The sequence below is a fragment of the Misgurnus anguillicaudatus genome, chromosome 21 (genome assembly GCF_027580225.2).
Source record: "Misgurnus anguillicaudatus chromosome 21, ASM2758022v2, whole genome shotgun sequence".
In the NCBI taxonomy this organism is placed as follows: Eukaryota; Metazoa; Chordata; class Actinopteri; order Cypriniformes; family Cobitidae; genus Misgurnus; species Misgurnus anguillicaudatus.
In genome coordinates this window covers 2,867,491-2,889,532 of record NC_073357.2, presented here as the reverse complement: position 1 = coordinate 2,889,532, position 22,042 = coordinate 2,867,491, and the positions used below count along the sequence as shown (strand labels likewise).

General features: G+C 38.9%; 1 protein-coding gene across 6 annotated transcripts in view; it reads right to left on the bottom strand.

Moving 5' to 3' along the window:
* LOC129416151 (multiple PDZ domain protein) overlaps window positions 1–22,042 on the bottom strand; it is a 76,571-nt gene that overhangs the window by 29,657 nt on the left and 24,872 nt on the right. For all 6 annotated transcript variants that reach the window (XM_073858875.1, XM_073858880.1, XM_073858879.1 and 3 more), the window contains exons 4-18: window positions 17,143–17,253; window positions 16,784–16,923; window positions 16,399–16,612; window positions 14,393–14,521; window positions 13,878–14,066; window positions 13,556–13,655; window positions 13,355–13,443; window positions 12,370–12,568; window positions 6,881–6,967; window positions 6,713–6,801; window positions 6,372–6,518; window positions 5,577–5,744; window positions 4,094–4,252; window positions 2,036–2,245; window positions 377–532 (exon numbers count right to left, since the gene is read on the bottom strand). In XM_073858875.1, coding sequence (XP_073714976.1) covers window positions 377–532; window positions 2,036–2,245; window positions 4,094–4,252; window positions 5,577–5,744; window positions 6,372–6,518; window positions 6,713–6,801; window positions 6,881–6,967; window positions 12,370–12,568; window positions 13,355–13,443; window positions 13,556–13,655; window positions 13,878–14,066; window positions 14,393–14,521; window positions 16,399–16,612; window positions 16,784–16,923; window positions 17,143–17,253 — 2,187 coding nt within the window. The remainder of the gene's footprint in view (window positions 1–376; window positions 533–2,035; window positions 2,246–4,093; window positions 4,253–5,576; window positions 5,745–6,371; window positions 6,519–6,712; window positions 6,802–6,880; window positions 6,968–12,369; window positions 12,569–13,354; window positions 13,444–13,555; window positions 13,656–13,877; window positions 14,067–14,392; window positions 14,522–16,398; window positions 16,613–16,783; window positions 16,924–17,142; window positions 17,254–22,042) is intronic.

Genomic DNA, 22,042 nt, shown 5'->3' with positions numbered 1-22,042 from the left:
TCTTACCCAACTTATAAAACACTGAAGCATCCACTGATCCAAAAACAGCAAAAACTCTGTGTATGTTTTAATCATCGCTCTGAATCTGATCACTAATAAAAGTCCTTTACAAAAATCCAATTATCTCAGCTTTTTGCTCAAAATTTGGTATTTTGATTTGGTATTTGGAAGAACAAATTGAGGTTGGATGAAACTTTTTTTGTTTTTTTGAAAGCAGACTCTATTCTTTATATTCTTTTATTTGATATATTGTATGTTTATATATTGAAAAGCTTTTGTGAAAATCATAAAAAAAATGCTGATGGGGAAAGAGTTAGGCTAAAATCGGAGAATCAGTATTTTTTACCCAGCTCTTGTAGGTTTAGTGTCTGTGTACCTTAGGTGTTGAGGACTGTCCGCTCATCTGATAGGTGACGTCAGGGCTGCAGATACTGCCGTGCTGAGCGATCATTGACGCCTGCGGTGTGTCATCGTCCTCCTCCACAAAACGATGCTCGAATGCTTTATCATCAGACAGTTCGCTGGAGTCCATCTGCAGAGCATTCATCATGTATATGAGAATGATCATAACTTTACATAACCCTGCTGAATAAGCTTAAACCAGTCTGAAGTGAATCAGTGGCCTTAGATCTTCCGGCCTGGCCTGCCTGATAGTTTTGAGATGGTTTAGTGCTGCCTTTCAGTAATACACTCCAACTTTTAACAGAGGTTTTTAAATTCCTATATTAAATTAATTTAAAGGTGCAGTGTGTACATTTTAGCGGCATCTAGTGGTGAGGTTGCGAATTGCAACCAACGGCTCAGTTTGCTGCTCACCCCTTGCTTTTGAAACGCATAGAGAAGCTACGGTAGCCGCCACCAGACAAACATGAAATCTTCAGAGACAGCTTCGTATTAAGTTTGTCCGTTAAGGGCTTCTGTAGAAACATGGTGGCACAAAATGGCGACTTTCATGTATGGGGACCCTCGGGATGTAGATAAAAACGTCTCATTCAAAGGAAATAAAAACATAACCCTTCATTATGAAAAGTCTTTATACACCCCTGATAAAATAGTTTTGTATATTATTTTGCATTTCTGTCAAGAAATCCTTCTAAAAATACACACTGCACCTTTAATATAAAATATCCACTACTTCTTCAAACTTCTAGAAGTCCTTTTAAAGATGCAGTGTGTAGATTTTCGCACTCACCCCTCACTTTTAAAACATATGGAGAAGCTACGGTAGCTGCCACAGGACAAATATGTCATCGTCTGAGACAACATAGTTTGTCCGTTCTATAGCTACTATAGAAACATGGTGGGGCAAAATGGCTACTTCCATGTAAGAGGACCCAAAGTGTATGTAGATTAAAACGGCTCAACATAATGGTTCATTATGTAATATGTCTTTATACACCACTGAAAATATAGTTATGCATACTATATTGCATTTCTGTCAAGAGATGCCCCTAAAATTTACACATTGCACCTTTAATGTAAATATTGTAGTATTTAATACTACTACTATGTAAATTTGTATTGTATAATAAATGTATGTGACAATTATTTATTACAATTCTTTTGGATTGTGATCACACCGTTTTGATGTACTGACAATAAAAAGTCTACACAAAATTTTAAATGTAAAACACATTTAATGTTGACCCACAGCAGTAGTTAGAAATTTCAATCTGCTTTCTTAGAGTTAAACTTTTGAACCATAATATGAGGCAATGCCACCCTTTCACACTCATGAAAGCAGAACAAAACATTCACCATCCTTGTGCAGTTTAAAAGTCGCCCTCCGGATTAAATTTGCCCGATCAGATGACCCACAATGCACTTAACAACCTATAACACACGTGCACCCAAGACCTTGCGAGTGAAAATCAAGTAAAGATGTCAAAACATGCACAAAAGGCAAGAATAATGTAGACAAGATGGGTGGTTAGGTGGTAAGGTGAACTACAGCCTCTAAGAGCTTTTCACAAAGACAAAAACACATCACAGCAGAATCAATGTACTATTTTCTATAACAAGAGTATTTACTTACAGGCAGCGGTTTGGCCACCCCAATGTGAACAGCACCCATGTTTGCACCCTTCAGAGCCTGCACCGCCTCGTCCAGACTGGCGTTCTCCAGGTGGATGTTGTTAACATACATGAGACGATCTCCTGGCAACAGGCGTCCATCTTGCTCTGCTACACCATCAGGAACCAACGACCGGATCACAATTACTGTTTTACTCGGGTCCATGGGGTCCTGTACGTATACATAAGAATTAAGACACAAACACCGGCAATACAGAATATATCTAGCGTTACATCATTGCTAATAAATTTAATTTATTATTATAGGATTTAGGATTTAATACAGCACAAGCCCTACCGTCACGTAAACATCCTTCACATCTTTATCAAATATCCACCCAACCTTTAATACCTACTTCATTTTAGAGACTCCAACCATTTGCTGTGTGCAAAAAAGCTCCCTATACCCTCAAATAGTACACTTAGGTAAAAGCCATTTGTAGTGGTGTCTGAAATTATAGTGGACATAATAGAGTGCACTTATTCAATCCCATAATGCATTGCAATAATGAGGTACTGTCAAGGTGATCCGTGTCATGTTTTGTGTCTGTTCCATATTGTCATCACCTGGACAATTGTTAATTATCACCTCATTCATTCCATCTGTGTGTCATTAGTCTTTGTGTATTTATACTGCTGTCTGTGTCACACTTGTCGCCGGAAGATTGTCATTACTACCCAGTCTGTTTCCAGTGTCATGTTTATGATGTTCCTGTGTTTGCTACCTGTTTGTCGTTTTACTCCTCGTGTTTTTGGTTTCCTATTTTATCATTAAAGGAATATTTTAATATGGCAAACGGGTAGACTATGTTATTACCTCAACTTAGACGAATTAATACATATCTATCTTTTTTCAATGCGTTCACTGTACAGTGCGTCGTGAATGTGTTAGCATTTAGCCTAGCCCCATTCATTCCTATGGTACCAAACAGGGAAGCCATCAAACACTTCCATGTTTTCCCTATTTAAAGACATGTTACACGAGGAGTTATACCAGTAAGTTTGGTGCCACAAAATAAACCTTTTTTTTTGGTACCATAGGAATGAATGGGGCTAGGCTAAATGCTAACACATTCACATTGCGCTGTACAGTGCACGCATTGAAAAAAGATAGGAATGTATTAATTCATCTAGGTTGAGGTAATAACATAGATTAATATGGCAATAGAGTAGACTATTCCTTTAAATGTTATTTATTTTCGAACTCTGCGTTTGCGTCCTTACTCCACTTCCGTGTCATGACAGAATCTTCTGGCCAGCATTGGACGCAGCGAGTTCGGGGAGGGCTGCTTCCCCAAGTATTTCATCGGGGGGGGATGTAGTGACATCGGGTCCTGCACGCTGCCAGTCCCGATGTCCTTGGGGATCACCGCGAGAGATCGCTCCCTCCTGCAGGAAGGGGTTCGGCCCAGGCGGTCCACTTGATGGTCGAGTCGTCGACTCTGTTTCCTTGACTGGGGCCCAGAACGGACACCACGCCCGATCATTTCCCCGGGGTGGTCGCCACCGTGAGGGAGCCCGTTCCCTGAGATGGCGGGACGTGACTTCCGGGGACATCGGATCCCCGGCGATTCCCAGAAGGGGGTAATTCGTCTGCCTCGGTCCTCATGAGGGACGCTCCGGTTCGGCCAGGCCGGCTCACCGCCCATTGGCTTTGTACCGGCGGCTGCTGGTTTCGTCAGGGTCTCCAAGCCCTCCATCCCTCCCCTGGACCCACCCTACCAGACTTTGTTTTTTGTAATGAGTGTCTGGTAGCCACTCCTAGAGGGAGGGGTAATGTCACGGTGATCCGTGTAATGTTTTGTACAAGCAATGTACACTCAACGGCCATCCGCTACCCTCACAGTGAGGCGCGTGCCAAATAAACTCCTGCGTCTCGACCCAAGATGGCACCCACAGCGTTTCCACCACTTAGTGTCCGAATTCAGTCACTAGTTTTCATTCACTCATTCAAGTAGACAATATTAGGGAATAGGGAATGAGGTTATAGGGGGCTATTTCGGACACGTCATTGTCTCACCTGGTAGTCGAGGATGCTAAAGCCCAAGCCGCTTTCTCCTTTCTCCAGCTGAATGTCCTGAATCTCTGTTTCCCACATGGCCAGCGGTGATCCTGTGGACTCTTCAAGTTCCCTCACGTTCTCATCAGCAACCAGAAAGTTTTCGAAATCACCGTGGACCTTGGCAAAACCAAAACAACGCAACCTTCACCGCACAAAATCATTTATAAAAGATAACCCTCATCCAACTGATGTAAGAGGACAGAAACACACTTTACAGCTGTTATTTAAAGCTTTTGAGGCTAAACATTTCATGCACGACTCAGTCAAGGCCATGAAATTTCTCATGAAAAATTATTCACACAAAAAAATACTAGCAAATACTAAACCTTGATTTGATGTTTAAAGGGATAGTTCGGCCAAAAACGATATTAAACCCATGATTTACTCACCCCCAAGCTGTCCGAGTTGCATATGTCCATCGTTTTTCAGACAAACACATTTTCGGATATTTTAGAAAATATTTTAGATTTTTCGGTTGATTAAATGTAATGTTACGGGGTCCAGCAATAGTCCACGACCTTCAAGTCCAAAAAAAGTGCGTCCATCCTTCACAAATTAAATCCAAACGGCTCCAGGATGATAAAGAAAGGTCTTCTGAGGGTAATCCGTGCGGTGTTGTTGTAGAAATATCCATATTTAAAATTTTATTAACGTAATTAACTACCTTCCGTAGAGCCTTAGTGACATCTGCATTCAGGATGAGCGCTTACGCAGCATACAGAGGTTTCTCTGCTGCTGCTCTGTGCCCCCGCCCTCCGAATTTGTCATACGTCACTAAGAAAAGTGCGTACACTACGCTAATACTCTCTCCTGAATCTAAGATGGCGGCGCTACCGGAAGGTAGTTTATAACGTTAATAACATTTTAAATATGGATATTTCTACAACAACACCGCACGGATTACCCACAGAAGACCTTTGTTTATCATCCTGGAGCCGTTTGGATTTAATTTGTGAAGGATGGACGCACTTTTTTTGGACTTGAAGGTCGTGGACTATTGCTGGACCCCGTAACATTACATTTAATCAACTGAAAGATCTAAAATATTTTCTAAAATATCCGAAAATGTGTTTGTCTGAAAAACGATGGACATATGCAACTCGGACAGCTTGGGGGTGAGTAAATCATGGGGTTAATATCGTTTTTGGCCGAACTATCCCTTTAATAAATGTATATTTCAGACTCTGATGTATGACTAGATAATAAACAGCATATTTAATATTATTAGTTGAATTGAGAGAAAACCGCCTAATATAGTACTTGGTGTAGTAATATTTTATTAATACGATTAATAAGTTGTTTATTTATAATAATAATTAACAACTAATAGTTATAATTAGGGATGCACCGATACCGATTATAGCCAGACACCTCGAGTCAGTGCATCCCTAAAAATCATAATAATCCCTAATAATCCCTGTCTATCTTTCATAAAATATACCTGAACTGTGGAGTTTATTGTCACATCCTCCAGTTGTGGTTGGTTGTTTTGATTGTCAATCACTGGAGGGGCGGGTCTACAGCAAACCATGGTCACACAAATAGGAAGCTCCTTCAGAATGTCAACGACGTCTTTATGAGTCTCTCCTCTGAGAGGAATGCCATTCACCTTAAACACACAAACACACACATACAGGTATAAATAATATACAAATAAAAATCCAGAGAGACTTTTAAAGGGCACATATTATGCCCAAATATAATATAAGTCTGAAGTGTGTCTATGACGTTTCAGCTCAAAATACTCCACATATCATTTATCATAGCGTGTCCAAAATGCCCCTATTTTGGATAGAGCAAAAAAGCGCTGTTTTCGTGTCTGTACCTTTAAATACAAATGAGCTACAGCTCCTTACTCCCTTATCAACAGACAGTGAACGCTTTTGATTAAATATAGATCTGATTCATGTGAATACAGTCTGAATTGTGCAAACAAACACGTATAAAAAAGCTTTTGGGTAAAACTATCCAGTCGGTCAGTGGCCGTGGGCTGGGCTTTATCAGTGTGACATCACATTAACAAGATAACCAAAACAGAATGTCTAATGAGACTGCTTTGGTTTAATGGATTTTTCATTGTAGGGTTGTTGTGTTAACACATTGCCAACACAGATTTATGTCCAAACACCTTGTGAAATGGATTTTGCATAAAATGCCCTTTAACCATCAACACATATAAAAAACATTCATATGTATTATTCGTTTTTCAGTAGATACCGAAGCGAGTGTGTTCTACCTCCAGAAGTTCGTCTCCACTGCAGATTTTTCCGGATCGTCCGACAGGTCCCTCTGGAAGTACCGAGCACAGGTAGTGACGTCCAGCGCAGGCGTCCAGACTGATACCTAAACCGCTGTTCTCACTGATCTTCTGTACCTGAGCCACCTGAACATACAACATAACTCAAAATCATTACACTATAACCATCACAAACATCTTGACATGTGTCAGAACATTTTAAAAGTTAAGTTATAAAGTGTGTTGATTTGTTTTACATGTGAAGTCTTGTGTTGTAAGTTTAATATGATTAAACGTGTTTAGCTGTTCTGTTCTCATGTACACATCTAGGTCATACTCACAGTGATCTCACCGAAGACGCCTCGCTCTGTCTGCCACTTCTGCATCAGTTTGTGTTCATCCTCAGAGCTCAGCTTCATTCCTACAGGACCTGAGAGAGACACGAAGATGTGTCAGATAACCTCTTCTGCCTGTGTCTTCACTTATAAAATGATTCATTTCTCTCTTACCTTCTGGTCTTTCCGGAGATCTGATCGGCGGGATTGTGACAGATGTGGGATTGGAGTTTTCGGCTGAAGTGAGACAAGATTTCTCATCTATTCAGAAAAAAAACACACAGATGTCAACATTACACAGCTCTGTCTTTCACTTTGTGTTGTCTGAACACTCATGTATGTAACAAGAGACTTTTCTATAATAATGTTGAGTGATGATATTGTCTTGTAATGTATTGTGGGACTCTAAATACGATGCGTGTTTGAAGTGGATAGAGTCACCAAAGTCAATCTTTAAGAAAAAATCGAGTTAAAGATTTTTGAAGGTTTGAAAACAAAATCACCTCATCCATACCTTAAAATCACTGTAAAACTAAAAGATTCAGCACAAACAAATTCAAAAATAATATCTATAAGAAAATAAATGTTAAACTTTTTCTTTCTCTTATTGTTACTGTAATTCTGTCTGTGTATATATCGGGGTCGTGCACGAGCGCTGTGCACGCTTCGGATCTGTAATAAGCTAAAATAATAGCATTTTTGTAAAGAGATAATATTTAGAGCAATGATCAAAATATACACAGAGTTTTATTTTTTGTGAATCAGTAGATGCTTTATGCTGCGTTTACACCAGACACGGTAGAGCCGGCAAGTTTGAGTGGTTTCAATGTTAAGTCAATGCGTTGACGCGCGTCTGGGGAATGGCGTGCGAATGGCGTGAATTGAGCATATAGCGCGGTGTGCGCGAATGGTGCTTTTTGAGCATTGTGCGTTTGACGCAAAAAAGCGACTGACGCCCGAGTTGAAAAATTTGAACCTTGGCGGATTTTCGCGCCACGTTAACCAATAAGGAGCCTGCTTGCTGCTGTGGGGCAGCCCCGCCCGGAGTCAATCATTCTGCATGAACGCTTGATTTTGTCTGTGAGCAGTCACCCAGAGCTATACGACACAAGGTCTTATTTCTATATAGACAGGAATAAAATGGACCTCGCTTGGAAAAGTGTCAGTGAGGACATTGGGCAACCTGGTAAGTTGTAAATACACATTTCACTTTTGAGTCAAGTGACGTAGAGGTGGGCGGAATGGCCAAAAATCTATTCCACGGAATGAGTCATTTTATTTCACGGAACAGAATATTTCACGGTATAAATGTTTTTCAGTTTATATTGTTTTTTTATTATAAAAATGTACAGAAATTTGCCACTCACTCTAGCTTTTGACTAAATGCTCACCGCATTTTTAAATTATGAGCAATTTAAAGTTAATAATGTTAAAGTGAAAATGCCCAGAAGATAACAACAGATTAAGTCTTGATAAGACAGAATCTTGTTTATAGAGTTATTAATTTTATAGACTATTGAAGCTATAGTATGCCTTCATTGTATTTTGTATTTATGCATACATTACATTAAAAATAGGCAATATGTAAAATGAACAGGTATAAATATATGCAAAAACCTACAGACAGGATGAATACCTACAGTAGGCTATAGCCTATATGAGAGACGAAGCTCTAGATATTATAAATATGACAGGTGCTATGATGTGATGATCATTAAGTCTGTTTTAAGGTCTTGACACCCTTTACTTTCTATTAGACCTTAACATTTGTGTCTCTTTCTCGTCTTTCCGATCAAATAGGCTAGGTTTGTATAAGCAAATGGCGCGTCAAACTACATCGCTCCAGCAGTGCACGTGTCACTGATATAAACGCGAGTTTGTCGTGGCTTGCTTAAAGTTGAGAAAACTTTAGAACTATTAGCATTATGTGCGAGAAGAACTCTTTATTTGGCGTTGCAGCAGCTCCTTGCGCGTACCTAGAAAGACCTCTGCACGTGACGCGAGAGACCGGACAGCTGCTGCATGAGCACAGACAGACACAGAGAGAGAGAGAGAAAGGGAGAGAGAGAGAGAGAGAGAGAGAAAGGAAGAGCGAGCGAGAGTCTCGCTGCGAGACCCGCGGTGGATTCACTGGCAGTTATTATAAAAATTACAGAAATAACTCGTTCATTTTTTATAAGTGAATTATTTTACATGTTTCTCTGTCACACTCAGTCTAACATGCGGGAGGGCAGAGTTAGCCACGGCCACTTATTTGCATTCCGCGGAATAGAAAAATCTGTTACGTCTGACATTTTATTCCGCGGTAACGGAATATACTGTCATACCGCCCAGCCCTAACGTGACGTTTATCGACCAGCGCCGTTTATTTTCCCCCTATAGTAAGATGACCAAATACAAACTCTCTCAATAAATGCACAATCATCATCAGCCATCCTGCAAACAGACAACCGCATAGCACTTGCCCCTCCCACTAGAAGCGGATTTTGCTTCTGACAAAATTTTGCGAATGCATTCAAACTGTTCAAGCGGCAAACTATGCAAGGTAGACTGTGAAATGCGGTTGGTGTAAACGCAGCATTAGTGTTTTATAAGTTGGGTAAGAGCGCCACCTAGTAGATAATAGCAGAAATATGGATTGAACTAAAAACTCGTGAGGGAAGCGTCATTGGCAGAAAAGCGTTTTCTCTTAATTCACAAGATTTGTCAATGGCGGGGAAAGAGTTAAAAAACAAAAACAAAATGTCAGACGCGCATGTGGATGAACACATATTTTTGTACAGGTTAAGCATTTAGGCAGGAACACCTCTCAGAAAGCATAAATAACAATAATTTTAGATGTTTAATGACTATTTAGAGAAGTGCCAGGGGCCCCAGTTTGTGGCATCTTATAAAACACATCAACCCATCATAAAATTCTGTGCAATTAAACCCCAGACAAATAAGGCCACCAGCCAACAGCACTACATTGCATAACCGATCATGCTTTGTTGAATTTAAACTGTAAGTTTTAGCATGTTTTATGTCATACATTTTCTGTGGGGGGGACCAGGAAGCGATGCACCATACACAAGGGGGCTTAATGTCCTTATTTTTATGAAAACCTCAATTTTAACCAAAATCGACATTTATAATTTCTTTTGCCTCTAGTTTAAAATTAGACTATGTACATTCTGACTCAATTTGCTAGTACGGGTCACAAATACTTTACAATATTTTTCTATTCATTCCATTTTGCTTTTTGTAGAGATCCTCTCCAGTGTTAGAAAACATTCAGGCATGGCACAGATGTTGTATCATAAAGTATTTCTCAGCCCGGTGTGAACAGAATGAATATTGTTTGGTGTCTTGCCAAGAACCTTAGTGGATAATGTGTGTTCAGATACATCAACAACAACATCAGCAGAAACACGGTAGTCTCTTTATATCTCAATTATTTGAGTTTCTCTCCGTCTCCCTGTCCTCCTGCTGATGTCTGGTGTGATGTTAGGCCTTGTTTACATCAGTGCGTTAGTAGTAGATGTATTAGTAGTGCATTTTGGTTTAAAAAAAAAATAGCAAGATGTAATATAAATCTCAGGAGTCCCTTAAAATGTGTCTGTGAAGTTTCAGCCAAAAATACTCCACAGATAATTTATTATAGCATGTTCAAAATGACCCTATTTTGGGGGAAGCAAAGCAGCGCTGTTTTCGTGTGTGTACCTTTAAATGCAAATGGAGCATTTAAACAGGCAGTGAGCACTTTCGATTAAAATAAATCTGATTTCTGTGAATAGAGTCTGAGACAATAGTATATTTAGGAGCGTTAGCACTACAGTGTGCTAACAAACACATTTAAAAAAGCTTTTGGGTTAAATTAACCAGTCAGTCAGTGGCTGTGGGCGGGGCTTTATCAGTGTGACGTCACATTAACAAGAGAATCAAAACAACACTCTAATTAGACTGCTTTGGTGTAATGGGGATTAAATGGAAATATTTCAATCTATGGTGGTTCTGTTCACTGTCAACATACATTTTTGTCCAAACACCTTGTAAAAATGGATTTTGCATAATATGTGCCCTTTAAAATGAAAATGAGCTAAATTCAGCCATGCTGTTCTTTACTGCAACATCAGCAGCGCTGGCTCCAGTTTTAAATCTGGGCTGTAAATGTGTCCTTATGGACTCCAGTGTAAGTTGTTTGTTGGTTTAATTGCTGGTGATCAATCTGCGTGCTCTCTCATGGACTGCATGAAATATCATCCAGGCGATGGGCTTTATCTTTCAAGCTGTGCCGCGTTCTCTGCAGACAGTGTGATGTTACTGAAGGATAAAAGGTCATGGAGACCCAGTCAGATGGTTTCAGATCTGCTGCTGTTCAGAGATTAAAGCTTAACGTTTTCCGTGTGGCTTTTAAAAACATGCTCTGGCGTGTTTTCAGCTCCTGGAGGAGTTTTATCTGGGATTGTCCATCTGTTGACAGTTTTTCTATGGCACTGGTGCTCGACCTGAAGGTGTCACTCGTGTCTAATGGTGTTGAGCTCTTCACTCACTTTCTTCCAAGCCCGATCCTTTTTATTCCTGTTTCTATAAAAATACGAAGATGTGTCGTACAGCTCTGGGTGTCCACATACAGCGATAATCATTTTGTCCTCCATTGTTGTTTCTTATTTCTGCCTCTGCTCGCTACTTCATAATTACGTCACTACTATAGCAAGCTCCTAATTGGTTAATGCGGCGTAAATATCCTCCAAACTTCAGATTTTTCAACAGTATGTCTATTGCGTCTTTGCATTTACTTAAAGGAATAGTCTACTCATTTTCAATATTAAAATATGTTATTACCTTAACTAAGAATTGTTGATACATCCCTCTATCATCTGTGTGCGTGCATGTAAGCGCTGGAGCGCGCTGCGACGCTTCAATAGCATTTAGCTTAGCCCCATTCATTCAATGGTACCATTTAGAGATAAAGTTAGAAGTGACCAAACACATCAACGTTTTTCCTATTTAAGACGAGTAGTTATACGAGCAAGTTTGGTGGTACAAAATAAAACGTAGCGCTTTTCTAAGCGGATTTAAAAGAGGACCTATATTTTATGGCGTAATGGCACTTTTGGGAGTACTTCGACTCTGCACAGTAACAGAACACCCTCCCTCTCCCATTATGAGAGTGAGAAGGGGAGCAGACTTTTCAGGCGAGTCGAAGTACTCCCAAAAGTGCTATTACGCCATCAAATATAGTTCCTCTTTTGGATCCGCTTGGAAGGGCGCTGCGTTTTGTTTTCTACCACCAAGCTTGCTCTTATAACTACTCGTCTTGGGTAGGAAAAATGTTGATGTGTTTGGTCACTTCTGGCTTCGTCTCTGGATGGTGCCGTTGAATGAGTGGGGCTAAGCTAGATGCTATTGAAGCGTCGCAGCGCACTCCAGCGCTTACGTGAACGCACACAGATGATAGAGGGATGTATTAACAATTATTAGTTAAGGTAATAACTTATTTTAATATTGAAAATGAGTAGACTATTCCTTTAACATATAAATCACTCACGCCTAATGCTTCATTTGCAACTCGTGTGAACGCACCATTAAAGTTACACAATTCACCTTTAATACTAAAATTTAAAAGAACAGGAATGGCCAACCTTTCATCATCACAAAATTTAAGTAACTCTATACATTACCATGTGTCGACGTTTCCGTGCTTTCCATACTCGAGATTTTCGGTGCGCTCGGGACTTGTCTGTCCTCTGTGATTGGTGGGCATGCGTCCTCTGGATCAAAACCGCGTCGGACCAGTTTCAGATGAACCGTCTGACCGGTGTGTCTCAAAACTTCAACGGCCTGCTGGTTGCTGTAGCCCTGAATATTCACACCATCCACCTGCACACACAAACACGCTGCCGAATTTAGCCCTGAACGCTTAACCCATTCACAAGCCGTGATCAGACAAGAGATGCACACAATACAAAAGAAACACATCATCAACGTATTACTGTGATGCAAACAATATATCTGAAGAAGAAAAAAGCTGCAAAGAGCGCAAAAAACTCCCAGAAGTCATTGCAAGTTGTTGACTCTTTCCCCGCAATTGACGAATTTTCTCGTCATTTAGAGAAAACACAAGTTTTTACGGCAATCCATATTTCTGCTATTATTCACTAGATGGCGCTCTAACACAACTTATAAAACACTAAAGCATCCACTGATCCAAAAACAGTAAAAACTGTGTATGATTTGATCATCGCTCTGATTCTGATCTCTAACAAAAATCCTTCACAAAAATGCAAATATTTCAGCTTTTTGCTCAAAATTTTGTATGTTGAGGTGATAAAAAGAAAACAAATGAAGATAGGATGATTTTATTTGAAAGCAGATGGTCTGTTATTTCATTTGAAGTATTGTATGTTTATATATTTAAAGAAGAATTGTTTCTGCAAGGCATTCAACTTTTGTGAAAATAAAAAAAGTGCCGGTAGCAACTTTTTAAAAAAGCTGACGGGGAAAAATTTAACAAACAAAAATTCAATCAAAAACTCTATTGTGATATTTAAAAAGGCAAATGCACATAAAAATCACTCACAAATAACTTTTTGAGCACAGAAATGCTGATGTTACAAAATGATAAAACAAAAGTTCATCAGACTTATTCTTTTAGTAAAAACTCACAGCTATGATCTGATCTCCGACATGAATACGTCCATCCTGCTCCACAGTGCTGTCTTTGGAAATGCTTTTTACAAATATTCCAGACGGCTCTGGAAGAGATGATGACAGAAAGCAGGTTTTAAATAAAACAGGACTAAATAAAACATTTTAAAATATTTAAAAATAGCACCAAAGCGATTAAAAAGTGTATTTAAAGCTCACCTGAGGTTTTGTCCCCCACATACCCGGCGATCGTGATGCCTAAACCCTGAGCATTTTTAGTCAGACTCACGTCAAAAGCATCCGACTCATCCTCGAGTCCCTGAAAACAGATGAGACAGCAGAGAGAATGAGATGAGTAGAGATCTTAACATTATCTCAGTCTGAGCTCAGATTTGTCAAGACATCAAAAGTCTGTATTCAAAAGTAAAATAATCTTAATGTGAACTTATATGAAGAAATAAACCTCAATGAACATATAGAAGGCACCCCTTTAAAAACTCATTCTTCAGTCTTTATATGAAGACCAGACCTGTGGCTCTACCTGTTGTTCAGTGACGGTTGGTAATGGGACAGGTACAGGTTGAGCATCATCCACCGTCGCTCGACTTATGACCAATCTGACTCTGTTTCCACACTGTTTCAGGACATAAGCGACCTGCTCACTGCTCAGACCGTATAAATCCGTATCACCGATCCTCAGGATGTGATCACCACTACGTAAACGACCGTCCTGAAACCAGAGACAAGCGGTAAGAGTTTATTCATCCCAAGATAAAAACTCTCTTGTCGAAAGATATAAAGAAACCTTTCTCTTACAACACAGCAAAAAATAATTGTCTGTGAGAGGAATATACTGCCCCTCCAAAAAATACAAACAGGGATACTTTAGGATTTTAGGAAAAGGTGGGGGAGCTCTTGAGATCTGGAGGTGATAAAGGTGTTAACATAAAATACTCCTCCCAACATCATTTTTCATACCCACCTGGTCGTTGGTAATAAACTATGAACTGGAATAGAAGACTGTTAATAAATACAGTAGATGACCTTCGTGCTCACCTGGTCAGCAATGCCTCCCGGTAAGATGGTTTTGACAATAACTCCAGTAGTTTTACCACCAACGATCCCAAAACCCAAACCAGTTCCATCATTCACCAGCTCGATCGTCTCCACGTGAGTCCAGTGAGTCTATAGAGACAAATACAAACATATACTGTTATATATTTAGTGTTTACGCCACTAATCTATATAAATGACTGGATTGTGCATAGAACGCTTAATGTAACAGCGAGAGGTGAAGCCACCGCGGAGTTTGAGCGGCCATCTTGGTATTTCCAACCAGCAGTGGGCGTCATTGACTTACATTCAAAGTCACCGGTTTACAGCGTATCAGTCACACAAGATTCATTTTCATAGCCTGACGTTGTCATACTCAATTCTAGTCAGAATTTGAGTCTGATAACCGCTCCACCGAGTGTTTCAACCGAACCAGGACAAAATATGCCTCTGCACTCAATTGGATAGACCTACAACCAATCAGAGCAAACGAGTGTGCGACATATGTTGTTGAAATGGTGTCTGTCCTCTTTTGCAGCCTGACCTGAGCTGCTAGTTATTTCGCTACACGAGACTAACATTATGATTGTACTAAGTCTGAGTTAGCGAACATACTTCGACACCTACTATGTTTACCAAATTTCATTCATATCACAACATTGTGAGTTATTTACTAAGTCATACAGTCAGAAGACTCTCTCTAACTATTTGTAAGTTAAAGGGCTGACGATATCTTCTAGAACAGACTTGATGGCTGAATCTTCACATCTAAATTCTCCAAAATTCTGTTTACGTCTTTGTTGTAAACTGATTCAACACAAGCGCTCTTTGGTAACGTGGTTGATTACGTAAAGCCCGCCCTGACAATTTGATTGGTTCGCCTAGCTTTGGGTCGAGCATAGTAGCGCCACAATGGAGCGACTCCAGACCGAACTTTCTGTCCTGAAATGTTGTGGGCGGGGCTAAGTTCAGCTGGCACCAGGCTATAATTTTTAGGATATGTGTACCTAAATTCATTTTTACTTCTGATGTTATTTGCAGTAAAAACCGTAAAGGTGAGTGTGTCTGCTGCATTCTGTTGTAATGACACAGATGTATAAATAAAGTTTTATGACATTGAAAGCCAACACGGTCAGCGTTATTTCTCTGAATAATTTAAACAGTAAAGGAGATTTATATTCTATGGCTTTTTATAAGCATAGCATCATCGAAATTGAGTGTTATTTTTATGTTGCTGAATCAAAAATGTATTTACCCACTGTTTAAAACGTTATATTAACTGTTTCAAAATACTTGCCATGAACATCGTTAACGCATTTTACAGTACGAACAAAACCAATAATGTATAACATAACATAATTGTAAAACCATCAAATGATCAAATACGCCTGCTGCAGCCATGTTACATCAGCAAAGTCCTTGATTGTTACGCCAGAATGAGAGTATAGTTCCTAGACATATCTGCCTAGAAAATCACAACTTTTACATTTCTGTCAGTCTTAGTAGATGATGTAATTACAGAAGTCAATTTCAAAACGGTAAAAATCAAATGTTTAACTCTAGGGGAGCTGAAAAATGAGAATATTTTCAAAAAAAGTGGAGTTTCCCTTTAATATATCCAAACAATCCGTAACAGTGACGGGTTTTGGAAATGCTGTTTTGTACTCTTTCATTCATGAGTCGGTTGCTGTATTGTAAATGAAATGTGCTGCTTCCCACTGCCGCTCACAACACACAGTAGACAGCGAGAGAGATGATCCCTGCCCTGGGAAAGCGAGATCACGGTTTGTCATTAAGGGCCTCTTCTGAACAAAACTCATTAAATGTAATGAAAGAGTTGCACAAATTAGAAATGAATGGGAAACACTGCATCACTTAGAAGCTGTAGAGACATGGAGGATTTTTGGTGTGACGGCGTGCCACGGCAAAATGAATATACTTATATGCTTATCTTTCCTCAGTAGTTTCATTTTTCCAGACTTTGTATGTGTTTGTGTGTGATTTCTCACCGCACTGGAGTGTGCTGAAAGTGTGCTAGCTGCACTGGGAGTTCTGGACACCACCGGACTTGAGAGTTGTGGTACAGGTCCACGGGCGACTGTTATCCTCACATGATCCGATGCTCGCTGCAGAATCACAATGGCCTGCTGATGACTGACGTTCTGATCTAACGGCTGACCGTTAATCGCCAGGATCTGATCTCCTTCTTTCAGTTTACCATCACTATAATACACAGGACATGCTCTTAAAGGGATAGTTCACCCAAAAATGAAAAAAAGCTATACAAAACTAAAACTGAAGAAAGCTTCATCTAAAGGTTGAGTTAAAGACGTGATGATATCATAAGCTAAGTATAATAATAATAATCAATGAGAGATCTCCATTATGACAGACCTGTATGCTACGCTCCCGGCCTGAATCTCCTGAATAAAGATGCCGAGTTCTCCGCGGTTCTCGCTACACAATCCAATGACACTGAACCCCAAACCACCTGATACTGGCTTCACAAGTTCAATGTTAGTAACGTACCGGCCCTACAAACACACAAAGACATACAAATATCATCTGTCATATATGAATTGCTTTGGATAGATATACTGTACCAAAAGTATGCTTCACTATTCAAATATTTTGCCTTAGTGTCAGATTTCCAAACATTCTTTGCTATTAAATGTAATATTTTTGTATGAACAGCAGACATCTAATCCACCATCATCATGTATGAGATGTGACGTGTTTTATTTGTGCGTTACCTGAGCCATTGACCGAATGATGTGCTCAAAGTCTTCAGATGGAGCCTGGCCATTGACGTGAGCAGATAAACCATCATGACCGCCATTCAGATCAGACTTAATACAAGGAGCCTGAAAGAGATAACATAACTTCATATACTCCTCACTTTGTGTCATCCAAGTATTTCGCCTTCGTTCTTTCATTCAGCACCTGTATATATAAATAATGTTGAGAACGTTTGGGACGTGTTGTCCTCCCAGCCATCTGTGCACACATGTTCTTCATTACATTCACAAGCTGCTTTATTTAATTCACTTTTTATTTCCTTGGCGGGATCAAACGTGCATTTCTAAAGAAGTACAGCAACACAAAACCCACCGTCTCTCTAGAATGGTTGCTTTTATTAAACCAGTGGGGCTTTTTTTAGATCTGTACAACATCTACACTTATGTCTATGTCCTCGCTCTGTGTTTTCCACATGGGCACTTCAAAATGTGGTGTTGTTCAGTTTGTTTTTCACTTAACAGTGATTGGTTGTTGTGTTTATTGTTGTGCGGCATTTACGTTTATACTTAAACCAACATGTTTTTCTGGCTATTTTTGGTGGATCTGTATCAGTGGTTAAAAGCACTGCAGTTGTTACATGATTTATAAAGAGCAGGTCCTACAGTTGGGCATGCATTCGATTCACAAATTAATTCACTAATTTATATCGCGAAAGTTTATCATATGCACGTTTCTAAATCTTGCAAATGTTAACAATTAAGCAATTTACACTATTTAAGCACAAGAAAGCACTTTCTGTCCATGCTTCACGTGAATGACGGAGACATTCAAAGCATGCACACAGACTCTTTGTTGTCAACTTGGCTACTTTGTCAATAGATTTAGCAACAAGCACCTAGCGACAAATCTGGCAACTTTTCGGATGAGCTGTAGCTTGAGATCTGTATGCATTGCGTGCAGTGTTACCAACTTTTTTCAATGAAAAGTAGCTAAAACCTTCTTGGAAAGTTCATGTCATGTAATAAGCATATCAGTGACGTCAGCACTTCAAATCTGTTTTTTCCAGTCTGAATGATCACAAACTGCATTTTAATACAGTCGAATGGAAAAAAAGTTTCTAATTTATTTATTTTCTACTTCTGCTGTTAGATAATGAAAAAAGTATGAACAAACGTGAAAAAATAAAGTGTTAAAATGCTATCTTGCTTCCGGGTTTTGTCCATAAAAATATGTCGGCCCTACGACAATTTATGCAGTTGTAATGCAAAAATGACGTGATGACATCATATGTTAATTATGTAATAAAGTCAACCGATATCTGTTTTTCAGGGCCGATATCGATTATTACAGATCAAGTAGACTGGTAACAGATATTTTGAACCGATATTAAGAACAACACAGGCTCTGACAAAAACTTTCAATGCTTTAAAACATTTTTCATTCTGACTCTGAGAAATGTTAAACGTTGCATGCTATAGTAGAACTATTCAGTTAATCATCTTGCATATCAATAGATTACCCAGCACAGTTAGAATTTATATAATAAGTGTAAATAATTGAATTGCCTTCATAGTTCTGATGGCTCTCACTGGCGACTGCATCAGAGCCAAATTTCAAAATTCAATTACTTTATCTGCAAATCGGCTTTTAAAATGACCGATATCAATAATTAGAAAAATGCTTGATATCAACGTCGATAATCGGTCGACCCCTACCATGTAAAAATGTAATCTAGCGTCATTTAGCGACTTCTGTGTTTATTAATGATTATCTTTAACTCTTTCGCCGCCAGAGAAAACGCTTCCCCGCCAATGACGAGATTTTCCGTCTTTCCGCAATACCGCTATTATCCAACAGGTGGCACTTCCGCAACTTATACAACCCGGAAGTAGCGCCTCACGTGAAAGAGAAAGAACTCTGTGTATGTTTTAAAGATCGCTCTGCATCTGATCTCTATCAAAAGTCCTTCCCAAAAATGGAATTATCAACTTTTTTTAAAAACGCTGGCAGGGAAAGAGTTAATTTTGAATTGCGCTACGAAAATGTAATCTGAGAATATCTTAACTTATTCCCCACCATTGAAGACTTATCTCGTCAATTAAGAGAAAACATTTGCCTGAAAAAACTTCCTTTTGTGTGTTTATGGTAATTGATTATCCACTATTACACCCAATTTATACAAAAAACTATAATCATTTTGATAATCATTCTGAATCTGATCTCTAACAAAATTCCTTCATAAAAATTGAATTATTTCAGCTTTTTGCTCAAAATTTTGTATTTTTGAAGAAAATACCTATATTTAAGAGTTAAAAAAAAAAAAAGATAGGATGGAACTTTTTTCCAGTTTGTTTGTTTGTTTGTTTATTGTTTGTTTGAAAGCAAAGGGGCTGTTCTTTCATTTGACATATTTTCCTGGAAGGCATTTTGTGAAAATGATTTTTCTCAAAGAAATTTCTATTATTCAAAATTGGACAAATAGAAAAGCTATAAAAACTGTCCATGTATTCTCTGTTTTCAAAATTGTCAAATGAAGGCTTTGTTTTTTCCCCATTTTCTTCTTCCCCCTGACTCTGTAATGTATGCATTATAAAATACATTTTATAAAGCTATTTTCCACTTTTGAAAATAGTTGGAAACACTAACATGGAGAGCTATGTTTCAAAAAGTGTGTAAACCGAGAATAGTGTTCACTTTCAAGTCTCTCTGCTCTTGACAAACAAAATTAAAAGTCTTGGCAAGTATTCCCATAAAAACAGGCGGTTATGTCTTAAAGACATTAGATGCGTGTCACTTTATTGTGTCCGTGCTTATGCGGTCTTAAAGGAAAACACCACCGTATTTTTTATATTTTATGTTCTTACCTCAACTTAGATGAATTAATACATACCTCTCAAACTTTTTTCAATGCGTGCACTTTTAATCTCTGTACAGCACCTCGTGAATGTGCATTTAGCATAGCCCCATCCATTCCTATGGCTCCAAACAAAAGTTTTATTTCGTGCCACCATACACTCTAAAAAACGTTGGGTTGTTTTTTCAACCCAACTGCTGGGTTGAGCCAGTTGGGTTATTTTGTTGGGTTGTTTTATCAGTGTTGGGTAGTTTTTGTGTAACCCAACTTGTTGGGTTATAGGCTATGTTGGGTAATTTTGAAGCAGAGCCAACTTAATAGATACATATAGCTGTTTCTAAATATTACTTTGTCTAGTCCACAAAATGTATTTTAAACACAAGTTCAGGCGAGAATATATATGTATAATGTTTAAATTTGCAGTCGGTTTGTAAAGAGAAAGCCAATTTGAAAGTTTAATTAAACAAAGTCGGAATGTTCCAGGCGTGACCACTGGGTGTCAGTGTTGTTCTTCCCCAGAGAGAACTCCTCCCCTCCCCCACACAGACGCGTTGTACTTGGCTAAGCTCCTGCTTCTCACTGCAACGTCACCTGACGCGGGAGTTTATCACCTCAGGATTTATGAACGGTTTTTCATCGAGTTATCTTTGATTTATTTGAAGGAAAAGGTGTGTATCATTGTTTTTAATCATTTAAACTATTTCTGAATGCAAAAGTATGCAAAATGACGGTTCACAAGACATAACTCTTATTAAAAGTTTTATTAGCTTCCGTTGGCTAGTCTGTAATGCCCAGTAAATCTATATGCTTGCTTTTAAATGATTTAAATATTTCGTTTGATCAAACGTTTTATGAAATATGTCTAAAACATGGCTTTTAATAATTTTAGAAACGTTAGAATGTAACGTATTCTAATGGTTTAGAAATTCAGTTTGAAACAGATAACTTTAATATGAGGAAGAAACGTGTACGTTTTAAATAAATAATCGTTTGTTGTAAAAGTTAAAATCAAACTGATGCTTTTAATATCATGTTTAGATCATGAATCTTTAGCCTTGAGTTCACAGACAGGGTCAAATATTGTGAACTCTCTTTGGTCTGTGTAAGTTGCAGACATTTTTGTCTTTTTCAAATGTTTTTGATGATGCCCACTTAAATCACAGTTTTGGCTCTTTTCCTCAGACCCTGATGGATAAAAGATGGATATTTTTTTCCTGGAGAAGCTAAAACAATGTCACTTTGAGGTTCTGATACCAGCCTTTACAAAGTTCTTTACAGGTAACATGAAAATGCACTTGTTTTTTTATTATTTAAAGTGATATGTTGATAATACAATGAGGCATATCAAAGCATTTCTTTATTAAGAATACCTGCTTATTTTGCTGTGAGTATGTCATTTTCAAAAGTGGTATGTAATGGCGCTTTTCCATTGCATAGTACCCCACGGTTTAGTTTAGTTTGGGTCGGGTCAGCTCACCTCACTTTGGCTTGGTTAGCTTTTCCATTGAGTTTAGTATCACTTCGCAGTGGGAGGGATTATAGGCGTGTCGTTATATTTGCGCTGTCTGCTGTGACATCATACAAGTAAGAGCGTCTTGTACATTCCCATTCATTTATTTATTTATCAGTCCGCCACAAAATTAAAATTGACCACCACAAACAGATCTTTGCACATCGCGTTTATCACTATACCTCTGTCTCACATGACAGTTTCTGTACAAACACCTCCGCGGAGCCTCATTTAGGTTGCATTTAAGCATATATAATGCTGACGTGCTCGTCGCAAATGTTCCGCCACAAACTGCAAGTCTGGAAAAAACTGTTATGGTGTCCCGGATTCTCAACATGTGGATGTTTTTCATCGCTAAATGGGAGTTTGGAAACTTATAGCAGAGCAGATGACAACATGTTTGCTCGAGGCATCGCAAGCTAGCATTGAGGTAAAGCTAATCTTTTACATTATAGCGATGACATGACGATTCTATCAGACCAATCAGTGATCTACAGTGTTTTCGCGTCACGTTTGGTATCAGCTCAGGTCGCTTGGAACCCCAACCGAG